Source organism: Taurulus bubalis (genome assembly GCF_910589615.1).
Source record: "Taurulus bubalis genome assembly, chromosome: 13".
In the NCBI taxonomy this organism is placed as follows: Eukaryota; Metazoa; Chordata; class Actinopteri; order Perciformes; family Cottidae; genus Taurulus; species Taurulus bubalis.
Genome location: NC_136601.1, coordinates 18,429,766 through 18,448,800, shown reverse-complemented (window position 1 = coordinate 18,448,800; position 19,035 = coordinate 18,429,766). Strand labels below are relative to the sequence as shown.

The following is a 19,035-nucleotide window of genomic DNA, read 5'->3' as shown; positions in this document are numbered from 1 at the left end:
ACTGGAAAAAGAGAAAAACAAAACAAAAATGCTTGTAGAATGAAGCTTCCGGTGAAAACGTTCAGGTGACAAATAAAACCTGAATACAACAGAGGAGCATTGAAGCTGATCCGGCAGCTCATGGTGCACCAACACCTTACTAAGACACTTTATGTTGGTTTTCTCTTTAATGTGTCACTCATTTGTATTTCCACAGAGTAGGACTGAGTCAGGGAGAGGGAGAAGCATCAGGGACCTGGTTTGACCCCCAGCAAATCTGACAAAATATCTAAATCTACGAAATAGACCTTGAAATCAGAATTAGAAACAGTTTATGTAACAAATATGTGTTACTGTAGGTGTGCTTTTTGATTAAAGTCCAGGTTGTGTTTGTTTTGCAGTTTCTAAATATGTTATTCTTGATCATTTATCTTACTTTCAGTCATGTTTCAGATGTTATCGTACCATCTTTGTGGCAAGCTGCAAATACCACATACTTCCTTTAAAGTCGTAGCTGCATGCAAAACTACAATTTGATCTCATTTTAAAGCAAAGATCAAATGACGTTATTTCATTTTAAATCTTGTTTAATAACATAAACAATGAAAGAGAAAGTTGAGATAAAATTAAAAAATATATATAATATGAAGCATTGGATTAAGTAAAAGATCGGAAGACAGTTATGAATCGAACATCTGGAACCTCCTGCTGGAGCTTTTATGTGTTTTTGAACATTGTGATTTCATATGTTATATAGTTTAAAAGTTATGAAACGTGGGCTATGCTGATATTTCTTCTGTAAGAATCAAATATCAAAGTGGTCGGATATTTACTGTACAAGCTTGTGTTGAATATAACATTTGTTTAAAGAAACTTGTATGACAATCCAGTCACTTCTTTCATTCATCATTGCCACACTGAGCAGGGATTCCTTGGCTCTCGCCCCGCCAAGTGTTTTCAACACCATCTGACAGTAAAACATCTTACTTATCTCTCAAACATGTTTTTTTACAGCAATTTCATAAAACACTTCACAAAAAAAGGCACTTGTTAGGTATTCCACTGTTCCAGTTGTTATAGTCCCTTTAATTCACTTTGCAAGTGGTTCTTTTTAGCCTTTTTCCTTCAGTGCTTTCAGTGTGACGCTCAATCCTCCAGCATCGCAGAGCCTGAACTCCTCCTCCACTGCATCATCATGCGGCAGCTGAGGAGCAGCACTCGGAGCTGAGGCTTCTTCATCCTCAGATTCTTCGTCCGCATCGGCCTCCTCAAAGTCATCTGGATATTCACCTTGCTCTGAGATGTCAGAAGCATCTGAAAATACTGCAATAGAGAAAGAAGTGTTCAGGGCTTTTGCTTTGAGAATCCTGTACACATCATAATACGACTAATTAAGAACCTATATTTCTCTCTATAGATGTATAGTTGTGGTGTTTCTCAAATCTCAAATTGTCCACACTAATTAGTTGTTAAGATTTGGCGAATAAGTACAAATTACTTTCTAGGTTGAACCTTTTGGAGGAATTCTATATTTAAAATATCACAACTTCTTGTTTTTGTTTTTTATCAGTGTTGACCTGAAATGATCGTTGAGAATGAGTATTATATCAACTAAATGATGTAAAGATATATTGTAAACTGTACAGCGTGTTGACCTATGTACTTAAAACTATCTCCATCTCAAGTGATGAATCATGAAATCATGCTTATGGATTGATGCACTAGTCACCAATAACAATGTAATAGGCTCTATAATAAAATATGCTTGTACTTGATTTTGATTTCAGAACTTGGGTGTTGTTTCACTTTGCATTTCTACGTTACCGATGGGTTCGGCAGAATCGCTCCTCACTGGCGACCCCAAGTTCTCGCTGCTCTCCTCAAGAGAGAGCAAACTTTCATCTTCATCAAAGTCCTCTGGATAGTCACAGGGGTTTTGTTCTCCAACACACAGAGCATCCCGCTCGTCCTCCTCATCACTAGATCCGGCCTCCGGGTTGTGCTCTTTTTCTTCCCATAGGGACTGACTGAGCACATCTGGCTGTAGTGTGATGTCTGAGTTTTTTTCATCTGTCTTTAAGTCACAGCTTTTCACATGAACATGGTGGGTCACTGTGTGTTTGACAGACATTAGGTGCTCTTGCACAAAGGCAGTGTCCAGCATCCAGGCAGCAGTGGGCCTGTTTTCCGGGTTGAGGCAGAGCATTCTCCGGATCAAAGAGGTGACGTCGTCGGAGTAGCAGCTCGGCACGGGCTCATACTCTCCTTTGGTGATCTTGTAGAACAGACTCAGGAGGTTTTGGGCCGCAAACGGAGGCCTGAGAGCACAGATCTCATACAGCAGACACCCGAGAGCCCAGATATCCGACTTGGAGCTGTACGGGACATCCTGGCACAGCTCAGGGCTGAGGTAGCTGGGTGTCCCGACACACGTGGACGACATGTCCGCTGTGTTGGACATCACTTTGGATATCCCAAAGTCCCCTAACTTCACCACACCTTGCTTTGTTAGCAGTACATTTGAGGTCTTGATGTCCCTGTGCAGTATTCTAGCCCCGTGTATGTAATCTAAAGCCACAACCACCTGTGCAAACCAGCCCATCACAGTATCCACCGGGAAAAAGTGCAATGGTTTCCTCCCCTTCACTTGGTCATCTAACGTCCCCGCGTCACAGTAGGTCATCACGATGTAAATGAAGCCGTCAGTGTTGGCGAAGGCTTCGTGGCATTTGACCACGTGAGGGTGCTCTAACCTGCTAATGATCTCCGCCTCCTGGAGAAGCGCCCTCTGGGTCTTCGCCGTCCTCGTGTCCTCAACTTTGATCCTCTTCACGGCGTGCAGGCTCTTGGCCTCGACGTGCCTCATCAGGAACACGTCCGCTGCTCCGCCTCTGCCCAGACACAACACCTTCTCGTACTTCTCCATGTGTAGACGGAGAGGAGGACGAGGAGGAAGAGCGCTGCTTTGTGTTCAGGCTGTTGCCGCGGCAACCGCCCGCTCCCTCCGACGAAGTGAAATGAAAATGAAAGAATACTTTGGTGTTTATTTCAATAACATATTTGTTTTTTACTTTCTTTATTTGGGTTGCTATAACATGTAACAACTTATATATAACGCTGGCGCATTTACATCCCTTTAAAGTACATGTCGTAACTAAAGGAATACGATATTCCTGTTATATAAGTCAATTAGATAAATAGATGGATAGATAGATAGATAGATAGATAGATAGATAGATAGATAGATAGATAGATAGATAGATAGATAGATAGATAGATAAATAGATGGATAGATAGATAGATAGATAGATAGATAGATAGATAGATAGATAGATAGATAGATAGATAGATAGATAGATAGATAGATAGATAGATAGATAGATAGATAGATAGATAGATAGATAGATAGATACTTTATTCATCCCCAGGGGGAAAATGTGTTGTGGCAAGTAAGCAAGTTACAGAGTAAACATACCATATTAAGTATGGAAAATATTCAATATATACAATACAATAAAATAGCAGAGCAGAACATATTACATTTACAAAAATAAAAAATAAAGAAAATGCAAATTAGTGAATATAAAGTGCATATAAAGTATATACAATACAAAGTAGAAGTAAATACAGGGACTAACAAAACGGAGGATCTGGAGGATCTGGATGATCTGGCCAGAGGTGATTTTTTATAAAGTCTTATTGCAGCAAAATATAATAACGTAACAAATAACGTCTTAATGACATGCAAAGGATAGTAAACGTCTACAGTTGGTCAATGACAATATTATTAGCCAATAGAGACCTTGGACACGTGGACCTTGGATAACCCCTTGATACTAATGAATACAAAATAATATACGTGCCTATTTTCCTATTTTTTATTTGTTTATGTTACATTTAGGCAGGTTGTGTCGTCTGAGACCGCACGCTGCGGTACACGCCACGAGGCGGCGGTATAGACGCAGAAGGGCCGCAGTCTGCCAACACATGTGGAAGAAGAAGAAAGACGAGCTCTGGGCGCAGGCTACTGCGCATGTCCGGAACGCATGCCCACACTGCTGTGTTGTCTTTTGCACTCACTCTTGAATTTCAGTAAATTTTCATCTGAAATGCCACCGAAGGGAAAAGGTGGCAAGGGCGGTAAAGGTGAGTGGTCCATTGGCTCTGTGTTGGTGTGTCCGTGTCACCTGTGTTAATAACTACACACCTCCATGTGATGGTGGAGCTGTGCAACATGTAGTCAACATGGTCGTGTGGCTCGCTTCAATGTTGTTTTCATGTTGTGGGTTTCAATCGGTTTAACGGTTGCTGCTATGCCATGTTGTGTAGGAGCAGCTTCAGGAAGTGCAGACGCTGACAAAAAGGAGAAAGCAGCGCCAAAGGGAGGCACTGCTGTGAAGGTAACGTTAATTACACCTGTATGCAAAGCTGCAATGCAAACAACTCATCTAATAAGATATAACGATGACTGCCCTCGTCTCTTCCTCCCACCTCAAAGTAAATGATACCCGAATGACCAGAAAATGCTCCTTGCATGGGCACTACTATACGAGAAGTATACAAAAAAACAAGTGAATCAATAAAGACCATGTACAGATTCTAAAATAGACAATATAAAACCTGTTGTCACCATTGAAATAATTTAATGTTGACATTTTCCATCGCCGTCCTTTTTCTTTTTGATGAGCTTGTACACATGAGCATTGCATTTCAACTGGCAATTATGGGGATAGGTACTATTTTTTTCATCATGTACACATTAGCGCTTGTTCTCACTGCGGTCAAGTGAGCCCACATCCGCCGAGTGAGCGGCAGTTGCAATTCTAAATGCACCTCTATTCAAGGTGTTACGGTACGGGGGCCAGCTCAATTTCACAATATTCAAACAGCTATAAAAACAGATCCATAGACTTGTTTATAAAAAATACACTGCAGTCTTGTTCAGGATGATCTCTGCTATGGCCATGTGCATGGCCTCAACATATTACTGTACAGTTTTGGAGAAAATTGAATTCAAAGTCAGCTTAAATTTCATAATGATATTCATCATTTCACAATATTCAAACAGCTATAAAAACAGATCCTTAGACTTGTACATAAAACTTCCACTGCAGGCTTGTTCAGGGGGACCTCTGCTATGTCCATGTACATGGCCTCAAAATATTACTGTACAGTTTTGGAGAAAAGTGAATTCAAAGTCTGCCTAAATTTCATATTGATATTCATATTTCCCCAATATTCAAACAGCTATAAAAACAGATCCATAGACTTATATATAAAAATTCCACTGCAGTCCTGTTCAGGGTGACCTCTGCTATGGCCATGTGCATGGCCTCACAATATTACTGTACAGTTTTGGAGAAAATTGAATTCAAAGCCTGCTTAAATTTCATGATGATATTAATAATTCCCCAATATTCAAACAGCTATAGAAACTGATCCTTAGATTGTATATTGAAATTCCACTGCAGTACTGTTCAGAGGGACCTCTGCTATGCCCATTAAGACGTCATATAATATTACGTAGACATTATCGAATTGATCGTCGAAATTGAGAATCGACACTTAATGGAAGTGTTTGTCTTTTTAGTCATTTTGTATAAAGATGCATTAATATTAATAGTTATATTGCTAGGGTTCGGCTTTGGCTGGGCCCAAGCGCAGACATAGGGACGTCAAGGTAGGGTGACGGAATGGACTTTATTTACTAAACACAGGTGATTTGGGTATAGCAGGAGTTGAATGCATGTTGAGCGGTGAAGTGGCGGGGCGGCTGGGCAGGAATGCAGGCACGGAATCCTGGGCACAGGGAACAGGAGTTAGTATCAGTAAAAAACAATGTAAAGCATAAGAGTAGTCTAAATCGTTGAGAGGACTAAAAGAGGCCCAGAGTCAACATACTAATTGAAATGGTGAAATAATCTGGCAACTGGAGAGATGGAAGCCAGGGGTATTTAACAGGAAGGATTTGATGAGATGACAGGTGCTGAAGATGATGTGGAGATGAGCCCAGGTGCTGTAAGCCACGCCCACGGCACGCACAAACACACACATAACAGAGACCAACAGGAGACACGAGACACATGGAAAAACCCCAAAAGGACCGGACTATATCTAAAAAGAGCCCCAAAACCACAAGAAACAATGTTTGTTGATTTATTTGCACAAAATGCATTTCCAATAAAAAAATTTGATCAGTTCTAGTTTTGTTTTGTTTATCTGCAGGCAGTCGGCATGAAACCACCTGTTACATGCATCACACTGAATCTGAAAAAGAAAAAATGAAACTATTGAATTTGAGAATTTCATTAAAACATGAATTCACCCCAAAAGCAAATAGCATCTATTTGCAATTTTTCATTTTCTAAACAAATATTTAATTTTATTGTCATGTTCATTGCTTGTAAAATGTTATTTTGATTGACTGACAATCAACTATAGCACAGATACTATTTTATTTTTACAGCTGCCATGGTACAAATGCAAATAAAATAGCAAGGCAGAGTACATGGACATAACCGAGTGGCTTGGATGGACAATAAAGTCTATTTGTCCAATGTTTTTTTAATTTTTTTTAATACACACATTCCTCGAATTTTTTAACAAAATAAACCATTTTGTTTGCATTTCCAAGATTAAAACAAGGGGTGTCCCAATGGCGGAGGGGTGAACCGCGATTATTTATATGGCTCTGGATGGTGACTTTTGTTACATAACGTTCCAATTCTCTCTCTACCCCCTCATTTCCTGTCCACTGTCAATTAAATCTTCAAAATGCCAAAACTAAAACTTAGGTCCACAAATCAAATGAATTAAAACAACACATTACCCATTCAGTGACTGGAGGCCCCGGAGTGAGTGGCTTTTTTGCCGAACACATGGCACACTGTGTTTCGATGTCAAAAACTAATGAAAAGAATTATAGAAATGTTACATCTTTTGTAGTACAATATAAATTAATATGAAGAAAAGCTGTCACACACCTGATGCGTGGAATAATTCAAGTGCCATGTTTTGTCGTTCCTCAACAATGTTGTCCAATTGTGTCCCAAAGGCCATGCACATGGACATAGCAGAGGTCCCTCTGAACAAGACTGCAGTAGAATTTCAATATACAAATCTAAGGATCTGTTTCTCTAGCTGTTTGAATATTGTGAAATTTCGAATATCATTATGGAATTTAAGCAGACTTTGAATTCACCTTTCTCCAAAACTGTACAGTAATAGCTAAAGGCCATGCACATGGACATAGCAGAGGTCCCTCTGAACAAGACTGTAGTGGAATATCGATATACAAACCGTAGGATCTGTTTTTATAGCTGTTTGAATATTGTGAAATTATGAATATCATTATGACATTTAGGCAGACTTTGAATTCACTTTTCTCAAAAACTGTACAGTAATATTTTGAGGCCATGTACATAGACATAGCACAGGTCCCCCTGAACAAGCCTGCAGTGGAATTTGTATGTACAAGTCTAAGGATCTGTTTTTATAGCTGTTTGAATATTGCGATATTGTGAAATTGTGAATATCATTATGAAATTCAAGCAGACTTTGAATTCACTTTTCTCAAAAACTGTACAGTAATATTTTGAGGCCATGTACATGGACATAGCAGAGGTCCCCCTGAACAAGCCTGCAGTGGAATTTTTATATACAAGTCTATGGATCTGTTTTTATAGCTGTTTGAATATTGTGAAATTGAGCTGGCCCCCGTACCGTAACACCTTGAATAGAGGTGCATTTGGAATTGCAACTGCGGCTCACTCGGCGGATGTGGGCTCACTTGACCGCAGTTTGTTCTCTGGAAATATTTAAAGTATTTAATGTTTTATCGATCAACTATTACTGAGGGGGGGAAAGCATTATGGCTGCAAACACATCAGCGTTGCGTCACACAGAAGAAAACATTTAGGAATTTGAGAGCTTCATCACTACAACATATCCTGTATAGATGATTTAGTACTGTTTTAGTAGCTCTAGGTTGCCTCCAAACCCCTGCTTATTCATTGACGTCCAACTGTGCCAGTTTATGATCTGGGTTTTCCTCCAGGTTCGACACATCCTCTGTGAAAAACATGGGAAATGCATGGAGGCGATGGAGAAACTGAAGGCTGGAGTCCGTTTCAGCGAAGTAGCGTCACAATACAGTGAAGACAAAGCGAGACAAGGAGTAAGAACATGCATTCATAACCAGTATCCCTTTGTTTTAACACGACTGTGTTGGCTCTTTTATAGCTTTATTAAAATGATCCCACAGTATTGAAGCTTCAACTGCGATGGTCTTCTCCATTGACCGTGGTGGTGTTGAATATGAAGGATGATAGATATGATGAGCAGGCCTAAACCTCATAATGATGAATTCCAGACTGGTGAATAATAATACCACCTTACTCATTACAGAAATTTGGCTGAGTAATTGTGCTATTTTTAACCAACTCTGTACATCTTTTCCCTGCTTATTCACACCTGCACCACACCTAAAAACCTACTGCGTTCCCTTGAGTACTGGGAAACTTCAGTGGAGATGAGGCTGTTACTCACAACAAAGCGTTTACCTCCCATCCCTATCTGTGACCTAAGTGGGCCTCATAACTGAAGTTTTTTTTAAGTTCCTGCATTACTCACAACACTCTCCCTTTGCCTTAGTTGCTCGTCTTCACTCACTTGTATCCTGTCTTGGTCTCCATATTAGGTGTGTAGTATGTGTTTTCATCACCATTGTTCTGTTCATGACAGGGTGATCTGGGGTGGATGACTCGAGGGTCGATGGTTGGACCTTTCCAGGAGGCAGCGTTTGCGCTCTCTGTCAGTTCCATGGATAAACCAGTCTACACAGATCCTCCTGTCAAGACAAAGTTTGGGTATCACATCATTATGGTGGAGGGGAAAAAGTGACATGATGACATACAAATCATACAGGGTGCTATTTTGTGAAACCTGATCTTACCGTTTCAACGCAATGTTTGCTTTTTAATTTACAGAATGTCTAAAAATATAACAATTAAATGATCTTTGTGTCAGCTTTGTCTTTGTCAAATGTACACATCCTTACTGACAATTCAACCTGAGGGAATATTCTTACAAGCTTAACCACATTTACATAATCACTGGATATATTTTTCAGTATGATAAAGTTGGTGGAAATCAAACCACAAACGGCCAAATAAATGTATTTTCACTCAAGTAGCACAACATGCGTATGGTTTGTTTTTGTGTGTATGAGAGGGAGACAGAGAGACATGATACAAGTATACACCGCACTCCTAAAAACATCTGCTTTAAAGTCTTTCAGAAAGGGAGGTGTTGCCCATTAAGTGATCTCTTGTTTTTCTTTATTACCATAAATATAACTTATAATGATGAAAGCAAACCCAAACTATTGTAGACATCAATTAATTTAAGTTTCTGTATTTTAAGTTACAGCCAGCTGACCAAAGAAAGCAGCAATTGTTATAAATGCAGTCTATTAACTGAGTAGGGCTGCAGCAAACTAATGTTACACTTTCAGTATCAATTAATCTGCTGTTTAGTTTCTCAGTTAATTATTTGGTCCATATTGAAAAGGCATGTTATCACACTGCATCAATGTTGTTTTCATTGCGTTACAGTTAGGACAATCAAACCATGTAATGCATTTACGTAGATAGGTCCCAGTGTTGTGGACGGTGGTTTTAATAACCCAGACCGGTGTCGCGAGCCTACTGATGACATCCAGGAAGCTAGGCGGCGGTAGACCGCAGACATCGCGAGAGCACAGGAGCATCAGGAAGAGACAGTTGACGTTGTTACGCCTTGCTAGATGATTGGCGAGGTAAGATGGCGGCGCCAGAGGAGCCAGAATTATCTCAGGCGCAAACAGAAAAGCTCCTTCAATTTCAGGTAGACAGACTAAATTCCGCACTAACATTTGTCCACTTGATCCCCCACATGTGAATACATAAGTGTTGATACTGAGTCGCCGTAAATAGGTGGAACTGTCCGCGTTTAGATGCTTTTTGCACAGTCAACTTCCCCCTAGACCCCTAGCGGTTAGTGGTACCCGTCAACTTGAGCCAGAGCTAACGTTAGCGAAGCTAGCTGATATTAGCTAAGCTAGCTAGCGAGTTCGGGGACTCTGAGGGCCGTTGATGTATTTAAACGGCTTAATGTTTGTTATGTTATACTCGAAGACATACCAAATCCAACTGTGTTAACCAACATCACCCGTGCTGCGTTTAAATGTAATTTATTTGACTTCACGTTAACTTGGCTAACGGTAACGGTAGCGTCCACTGACGCTCCCGACGAGCGTGAAAACAGACTTGCTGAGTAAACATTAGCGGTGAGGATCGAGCTGTCGTTCATCAGCCACATAAGGTTTTTTTTTTTAGCGATGCTCAATTAAATTGTTGGCTTTGCGACAATACGAGTGATGCAACTGTCTCCTGCATTCAATCAGTAAATGCAGTCCATTGTAACTGTGTTGGTTTTACATTGGCAGCTACCGTTATTAGTTGATGAGCTCGCTGTTAGGATCTCTTGCTACTTTTGGGGAGCTAACCTGTAACGTTCTGCTGCTTGGGATGAACGTTTAGTTTCTCTGGGAATGTTAACCTTAATTTCGAAGTCTTCGAAGTCTTGTCAACTGTTTAATTTTGGATGGTTTCTGTCAACTTTTTCATTAAGAATTTGACACAGCAACCCGTAGCCTGTAAGGAAACCTTATATAAACAAACACACACAAACGTGATTTTCTGATCAACTTGAGGCCTTTCCTTTTTTAAATGTCTAACAGGACCTAACTGGTTTGGAGTCAATGGACCAATGTCGTCGAACATTAGAACAGCATAATTGGAACATAGAGGTAAGTCCCATGGTAAAAGACTCTGTTTTAGCGATTTGACCCCAAATCATAAATGTTATTTTTAGGCTGAACGTCTGTACACAGTATGTATCTCAGTATTTTAAGTAGACAGCATGTTCAGTTTGTTGACAAAGACATGTGAGATGTCACAAGCACTGTTATCAAGATAGATATATTGTGTGGCATACCTAAGCTATGCTTGAGATACATAATTACAGTCTGCTTTAATTCAATAAATGTAATAATATAGTCATGCCATTTTCAACATACATACCTGGCCTAGGTTGCATCCTATGACAATTATGAACATGCCGACAGCCTCAAATTTTGCTCTTCAGGAGCTGCAGTGTTTATTCATATACAAACTGAAACATACACTGTACATTTACTGTTAATTTCTCCTCTCCGCTGATGGCCAGCAGCTGTCCGTACATATTCTAATGCTGTCGACCCCAGAGCTACGCCCATATGATACTCTTATAACACATGCCTCTAACTGTGTCAGCCCCCTACAATTACAAGATGTGATGTACATCTGTGTATGTATGATCAATCAGTTGGATCAGCTGATTGATCACGGATTCAGAAACACTGTCATGCCTATTCATTTTAAAAGAGCAACTACTGATGGTGTAGCGTAATCGCTTACTTCAACCAATGGTGTTACATCATCACTCTGACATACTTTTGCATTTATCGGGCTGTCCCCCGCTTTGCTGCAGTTCAGCCAAAAAAGGGCGAGTGGGGCTGGGTTCGTGCGCAGACACGGAGAGCAGGACCAGGAAAGGGAGGAGAGATGCAAACACTGGCACAGTTTTACGGTAGAAATGGATTAAATCAACATCAAGCTATAAATCGATGTGAACAGGATTGTCTCAAGTTATATTAATATGAAAATATATCGATATACCGTAAAAGGTTGATGTACCGCCCAGCCCTACACTATTTACATCTTTAGTCCTATTTAGATATAGTGAACTGTTCTGTCTTTTTTTTGATTAATCTGTCATTCTTTTCTTTAATGTATCTGTTTCAGGCCGCAGTGCAGGACCGACTTAATGAACAGGAAGGAGTGCCTAGTGTGTTTAACCCTCCACCATCCAGACCATTACAGGTTAATACAGCCGACCATAGAGTATATAGTTACATCGTCTCAAGGCCACAACCCAGAGTAAGTCTTCAGGTTCTTTTAATGCTTGTATTTTAAGATGAAGTCTGCATACATTTTTTATGTTTTTACCCCATCAATTATACTGGATTTCTCCTACAATATTCAGTAAAACTATTGTTAATGCTTTACATACAGCCACATTGTAGCATGACTGTATGCTACTTTAATGCCAATCATTGAAGAATGTTCAATTCAAGTAGTTTTTTCTTTTCTTCTCAGTGATATTGCCATTTAAAATAGTATTTTACTGGCCTTCTGGAATTTGGTTTTCTACCTATTTTCTACTTTCTAAATATAATGGACTGCTTTGGTTATTCTTTTCAGGGATTATTAGGATGGAGTTACTACATGATAATGCTACCTTTCAGATTTACATATTACACACTTCTGGACATATTCAGGTAATCTACGCACATTTAAAACTTGAAACTGCAGGTTAGTGGAAGGTTACTTGTCACCACAATGTCCTTTTTCTTCAAGGTTTGCCCTGCGCTTCGTGAGGCCAGATCCTCGTGGCCGTGTGACAGACCCAGTCGGAGATGTTGTGTCCTTCATTCAGAGTTTTGAGGAGAAGTATGGTCGGTCACACCCTGTATTTTACCAGGGAACATACAGCCAGGTGAGTTCAGTGAGCAGATGCACAGTAACAAGCATACATTTGTTCTGCTTTGAATCAATTTTAGTTGATTTGTTTCAATGTTGCGTTGCTTTTGTTCACCCTGATACGTGTAGGCATTGAATGATGCCAAACGGGAGCTCCGCTACCTATTAGTGTACCTTCATGGGGAAGATCATCAAGACACTGACGAGTTTTGCCGGTACGATAGTTATTACCTTACATCACATCGATTGAGTGTCAGCCATCATCATTTGTTACATAATGCCTGTCATTGCTCCTTGTCATTATATTTCTGTGACATATAGTTGCGTTGTCTGTTTTTACTCAAGACACATCCTGTTTTGTCTTTGTCACATGTTATAAAGGAACAGAAACTCTAGTTCAATATTGGTATATTTATTCTAAACCTATGTGTTTTTGTATCCATGTGCTCATGAAAAAGGTGTTCACTTATAAATGGTTTATTTTGTGCTATTAATTTGTCACTTTTCTAGCTCCACGTTATGTACAGAAGAGGTCGTAACGTTCCTCAACACACAAATGCTCTTTTGGGCATGCTCAACCAGCAAGCCTGAGGGCTACAGAGGTAATTCAATTTATTGTTATTCAACCCACCATTTTTTGTCAGCTGTTAATGAAATATGTCGCATAGGCTGCTCTGATCATGACAAATATCTATCACTCACACACGTAGGCACACTTCATATATGCCTCCTGTATGAAGGAGATATGAGACAAACTAAAACTGGAGGATTTGAATATTGGTAGAGTGCCCTGTGCGGCTGTAGCTCAGGGGGATGAGTGGTCGTTCCGCAACCACAAGGTAGCCGGCTTGATCCCCAGTCCCCCCATAGCTCACATGTCGAAGTGTCCCTGAGCAAGACACTGAACCCCTAACTGCTCCCCGGGCGCCTCACAGGGCTTCCCACTGCTCCCCATCCAGGGATGGGTCAAATGCAGAGAAGAATTTCCCCAAGGGGATTAATAAAGTGCATGTTTGTTTCTTGCTTTCTTTCTTACTGGGAGGTCTCCGTCTCAGTGGAGAACTCAAATCGTTGGCAAGCTAATAGGATGCTATTAGCTTGTCAACGATTTGAGTAAGTGACTAAGACAATGACTAAGTGGGATGTGGTTTGTTTTGTGTGTGAGTGTTTGGATGAGTTGGCCATGTAATTAGATAAATAAAATGTATAGTAGCAGCGCCATTGAAGCAGTGAGATGTGACTGCGTCATTTTATGGTGTGTTTTAGTGTCCCAAGCATTGCGAGAAAATACCTACCCATTCCTGGCCATGATAATGCTGAAGGACCGCAAGATGACAGTGGTGGGCAGGCTCGAGGGTCTCATTCAGCCAGAGGACTTCATCAATCAGCTCACGTTCATCATGGATGCCAACCAAACACATCTGATGTCAGAGCGCCTCGAACGGTACTTGAAATCAATACGTTCACATTAGATTGCTTGACATGAGACATCTCATCTCAATTTACATTGGCAAAATCGTTTTATGATTTTTTTACTTTGATTCTCAGATCAAAACTAGAATTACCGCGTCATGGTTGTATGCATCAGCCAACCAGTCAAATCCACATTCATGTCTGTTCTAAATGTCATGACTTTCTCATTGGATCAAAATATACATTTGTGTGAAATTGTCATAATTAGCATATTCAATTGAATTTATTTTTGAAAGCCGATAAATCACAAATTTGCCACCGAGGGCTTTACAATCTGTACACATACAACATCCTCAGGAACAGAAGAGGATCCCAGTGCAATAGATGTCATGTGTACAGAATGAACAACATAACAGAGTTACAACTTAGTCGATGCATATGACATGAATTATTATTACCTCATTATAGAGAGTATTAGGACCGTAATATTAATTCTTGAGTTATGGCCAAAAACCTGTTTAGTGGTTTCAGTGATATTTGACTGCCACGCTCTAATCAGTTCATCCATGATTCCAAATGGATGTTTCTGTCAAATATAAAGAAATGAAGGCATTAAAATAGTGGTGGGCGGTTTCATTTTTGTCACCAGTGTCCCGCTTGGCCACAACATGGATTTTCTTTAGTACCATTTGATGTTTTTTTACAATGATTGAAAAATCTAAAGGCTGTCCGTCATGTTTACGGACTGGAGGCCTTGGAGCGCATCTGTGACCTCTACACGTCACGGAGCAGGCAAAGAACAGTCACAGTGCGGTGCCAGTGTAGCTGCGTCACTAAAATGATGAGTAATAGTATATTAGGTTGGAATTGTTACAACCCTGAATGTCTAAAGCGACCACTGCACCCAGCCAGTCTACCAAAAGTTTCACAGTTCCTAAGGACAGAACATCTTTTGTTTCAGGGAGGAGAGGAACCAGACCCAAGTGCTCAGGCAGCAGCAGGATGAGGCCTATCTTGCCTCCCTCCAAGCTGACCAGGAAAAGGACCGAAAGAAAAGGGAGGAGGAGGAGCAAGTGAGGCAAGAGGAGGAGAAGGTCATACAGACTGCTCTTGCTGAGGAGCGAAGACGACAAGTGAGTTTTACTACAACTAATTAACTAGGGCCAGTGTTCTATTGGTAGAAATGGAGGATAATATTAGTAAGTATGTTTTCTTTGGTGTATAACCACCTGAAAATTAGAACCATGTGTTCGTTACCGTAGAATGAGCAGCTTCTGTCTACATATGCAGCAGGTCCTCTTCAGGGATTTATTCTACAGTAAACAAACCTAACACTCGCTCTAGATAAGGCCGGTCATGTCTTTGCGTTGGCCGCCGTAGTTCTCCTACACGCCTGGCACATGAGAGAAGTTTCAGTTGGTTGAAATTAGGGCTAAACCATTTGACTATTTTAGAGAAACATCAATTGGTCTTGTCTTGATATTTATTTTCTTGATAGGAGCTATATTTGACAGCAAGGCTCCGGACTAAATAGTTTTTAACAAAATAATTTAAATAATTTGGAGAAAACTATCAAAAATTATGAACGTTATCCCTTTACTTTGTTATTGGGATTAATCGTGGCTATTTTATTGAAATGCACAATTCAAGTGATTAGAACATAAATTATTGTATTTTTATTTAAATATTTGCTTTTATCAATATATGTTGCCTTCGAGGACTACTCAATAAAATGATGAGGGCGAAGGTTCAGTCAAATGTTATCTTTTTGAATTTAGTTTTTGGTGAGAAAAGGAGATGTTTTCACAGCAATATAAAATAGATATTAGGAAATTAAAATGTCTTCTCTAACACTAGCTCCAAGCAGCCTATAATACATTATTAATAATAATCACAATGTTTTATTTAAGTACAGAATCATTTATTTTTCCATATCTTTATCATTTAGAATTGTGTATTTTAATGCAAATTACCAGAATAGATGACATTAACACATTTTTGTTGTTTTACACAAACTTCACAAGGTTTACATTATTTTTGGGATGGTTCCGGGACAGTGGTGGGGAAAAAAGTAAATTATAGTTCTTAGAAAGAAAATCATAATCGGTAGTTAAGACTTAAAAATAAATAAATAATCGGAATTGGCCAGAACATTTCAATCTTACCCGTATTGATAATTATCAGCCAAGACCAAGATGTGTCAATAGGCTTTACCATGGGGTTATTTCATATATGTATGTATAATTACCAGTAAACATGCTATATCGTGATCTATTGTTATTGAGATATGAAATTATCTGTATCGGGGCGAGTTTTTTACCACATTGCCCAGCCCTCGGTGCTAGATGCTGCACACTGTCCCTTTTTTAACATGCATCTGATTATTTCTTCTTTGTTTCGACTCCAGACACTCGAAGAGGAGAAGGAGAGAAAGTCTGAATGTCTTCCCCCAGAGCCGCCTGCAGATGATGCAGAAAGTGTCAAAATAGTGTTTAAGCTGCCCAATGACACAAGAGTAGAGCGACGATTCCTCTTTGGGCAGTCTTTGACGGTGAGTACCGCTGTCATCAAGACCCTGAGAACACACCCAGTGCCCATGTTGATTATCTATCCAGTGGTTTTCAGGAGATTTGACAATGATATCTGCTAGTTTGTTCAAATTCAGTTTAGTGTACAGCCCATTCCTCTAATTGGAAGTTTGTTCGTGTGATACAGAGTTGGTCCACACATGGGATACTTCAATGAGTCTTACATGACGCACATTACAATACTACACACGTACAAAGCACTTATTCTCTATACACCTTCACTTGTGGTTATTTGCTAATTCACTTAACTACTTCTTCCTTCACAGGTAATATACGACTTCCTCTTCTCTTTGAAAGAAAGCCCAGAGAAGTTTCATATAATTACAAACTTCCCCCGTCGAGTCTTGCCCTGCCTTCCGACTGAAGAGCAACCCAACCCTCCCACGCTGAAAGAGGCGGGACTCAGTCGCTCTGAAGTCCTTTTTGTTCAGGACCTCACAGACGATTAATAATTGACATCCTTACTACCAGTTTTCCTCCAATTCCCAACCACCCCCTTTTTTTTCTTTTTCTTATTTTGTTAAATGGCCATTATGCACAAGTGATCATTGAGATAAAATCATAACCTGGAAAAAGAAATGTAACCACCCTGCATCCAGTCCTTGTTTGGTTGTGTGTACAGGGTTCCCAGTAGCCTGGAAAGTCTTGAATTTTATCAAATAAATATTTCTTGAAGTCTTTCCTGGAACTCCTCTTTGTATCTACGGGGATGAATAAGTTTGTTTTCCATTTTCTCTGCTAGCTTTCACGTAATTATTGTCCTTTCTCACCAGTAACTTTAGCAGCATAAATCATCTACTGAAATAGTAGCAAAGCTTTATGCAAAACTAGAACCCTATCCCAAATTTCTTAATGTGTAAGCAACTGACGAAAGCAGGTTGTGTTAATACCTACTGACACTCCCAGGATGCAGCATGGAGAAGTGTGGGATTTTATGATGGTGGGAATGCATCGGCTATTTTTACGTCAGAGACTTGATGTTTGAGCCATGCATGTTGCCGCCATGGTGATTGTCAAGCACGGCGCTGGTCTTGAGGGGTTGGCATTGCTACGATTGTTAATCTGTGTGGCGTGGAGAGCAAATGTACTACTTTAAGCAGCAGGTTGGTGGATTTGGACATACAGTAAATATGGGAACCCTGTTTTATGAGCCATGACCTGTACATAAGTTAGATATTTAAAATCCCCAAATTTACCTTACATTTTGTTTTTTTATGTTTTTTGACTCCTCTGTGTCATAAGATGACCAAATGCAGGTTGTTTACTATGTGAAGCAGACTGCCTCAAGCTATTGAAGTAAAAAAAGAAAAGAAATTCAATACTTAACAGAGGCCACAGTTTTCCATGTGGCTCATCGAGTAAAGTACGAGTCTGCCCATAGTGTGCCTGTGGTTACTCATAGATGCCTGTTTTGCCTGTAACACCTAAATGGGCTCATGAAAAGATGTAATTTTCCAACTATAAATTAAAGAATTTTAAAAATGTGGTTTTATTGAGAATATTATTTGTGGTAAAAGTGCATAACATAAGCAGCTATTTGCTGTGATATTACTTGAGTGAAGAGACACCCTGTAGAGAGGGATATTTTAGATTTTGTAATTACTATATTATTAACAGGGAAGCATTGGAAGTAGGCAGAGGCAGGGCTGCAATCACCTGTTAGATGTTGAGGGGATCATTCACAACCACCCCTCTAGGGGGCGGTGGATGAAGAGATTCTTCACAGGAGGAATTCTAAGAACATATTGAAACAAAAAACTTATACCAGTTTGGATGAAGTTTCCATTTTAGGTAGTGACCAAATAATTGAGTTTTCCATCTCACTTAAAACGGCAGAGTAGTCCTCCAACATCGCCTCCTAGTTAACCTCAACAGCACTGATGACCAATGGAATTCCTGCAACAGTCGAGAGGGGCCTTTCCTAACCTTCGATCGATCTCTCTCTCTCTCTCTCTCTCTCTCTCTCTCATATATAATGTGTATATATATACGTATGCATATATATATATACGTATATATACATATATAATGTGTATATATATACGTATGCATATATATATATATACGTATATATACATATATATACGTATATATACATACATACACATATACATATATATATATATATATATATATATATATATACACATATACATATATATATATATATATATATATATATATATATATATATATATACATACACACACACATATATACACACACACACACACAACACACAACACACACACACACACAGAGAGAGAGATAAAATGTAATTTTCATCATAACATGAGTTTTTTTTATGACATACTACCACATTTTGGGACTTATTATACTTTCTTTATTGACATTTATGTTGTACTATACTATGCCTTCATTACATTTTTCAGTGAATATATCATGAAATCGTTTTGGGGGTTTCTCAATTT

General features: G+C 39.5%; 2 protein-coding genes across 2 annotated transcripts; both read left to right on the top strand.

Annotated features, from left to right (window-relative positions):
- Positions 1-4,030: 4,030 nt before the first annotated feature.
- On the top strand, positions 4,031-9,162 carry pin4 (protein (peptidylprolyl cis/trans isomerase) NIMA-interacting, 4 (parvulin)). The gene is made up of 4 exons (XM_079228631.1): positions 4,031-4,125; positions 4,309-4,379; positions 8,036-8,155; positions 8,722-9,162. The coding sequence occupies exons 1-4, from the start codon at positions 4,089-4,091 to the stop codon at positions 8,878-8,880; spliced, it is 387 nt and encodes a 128-aa protein (XP_079084757.1). The 5' UTR covers positions 4,031-4,088; the 3' UTR covers positions 8,881-9,162.
- A 622-nt stretch (positions 9,163-9,784) lies between these two features.
- On the top strand, positions 9,785-18,087 carry faf2 (Fas associated factor family member 2; the record flags this gene model as incomplete). The annotated part of the gene is made up of 11 exons (XM_079228860.1): positions 9,785-9,796; positions 10,760-10,828; positions 11,865-11,999; positions 12,324-12,400; positions 12,480-12,618; positions 12,732-12,817; positions 13,113-13,204; positions 13,869-14,046; positions 14,977-15,148; positions 16,423-16,566; positions 16,870-18,087. The coding sequence occupies 11 exons, from the start codon at positions 9,785-9,787 to the stop codon at positions 17,050-17,052; spliced, it is 1,287 nt and encodes a 428-aa protein (XP_079084986.1). The 3' UTR covers positions 17,053-18,087.
- Positions 18,088-19,035: the final 948 nt, after the last annotated feature.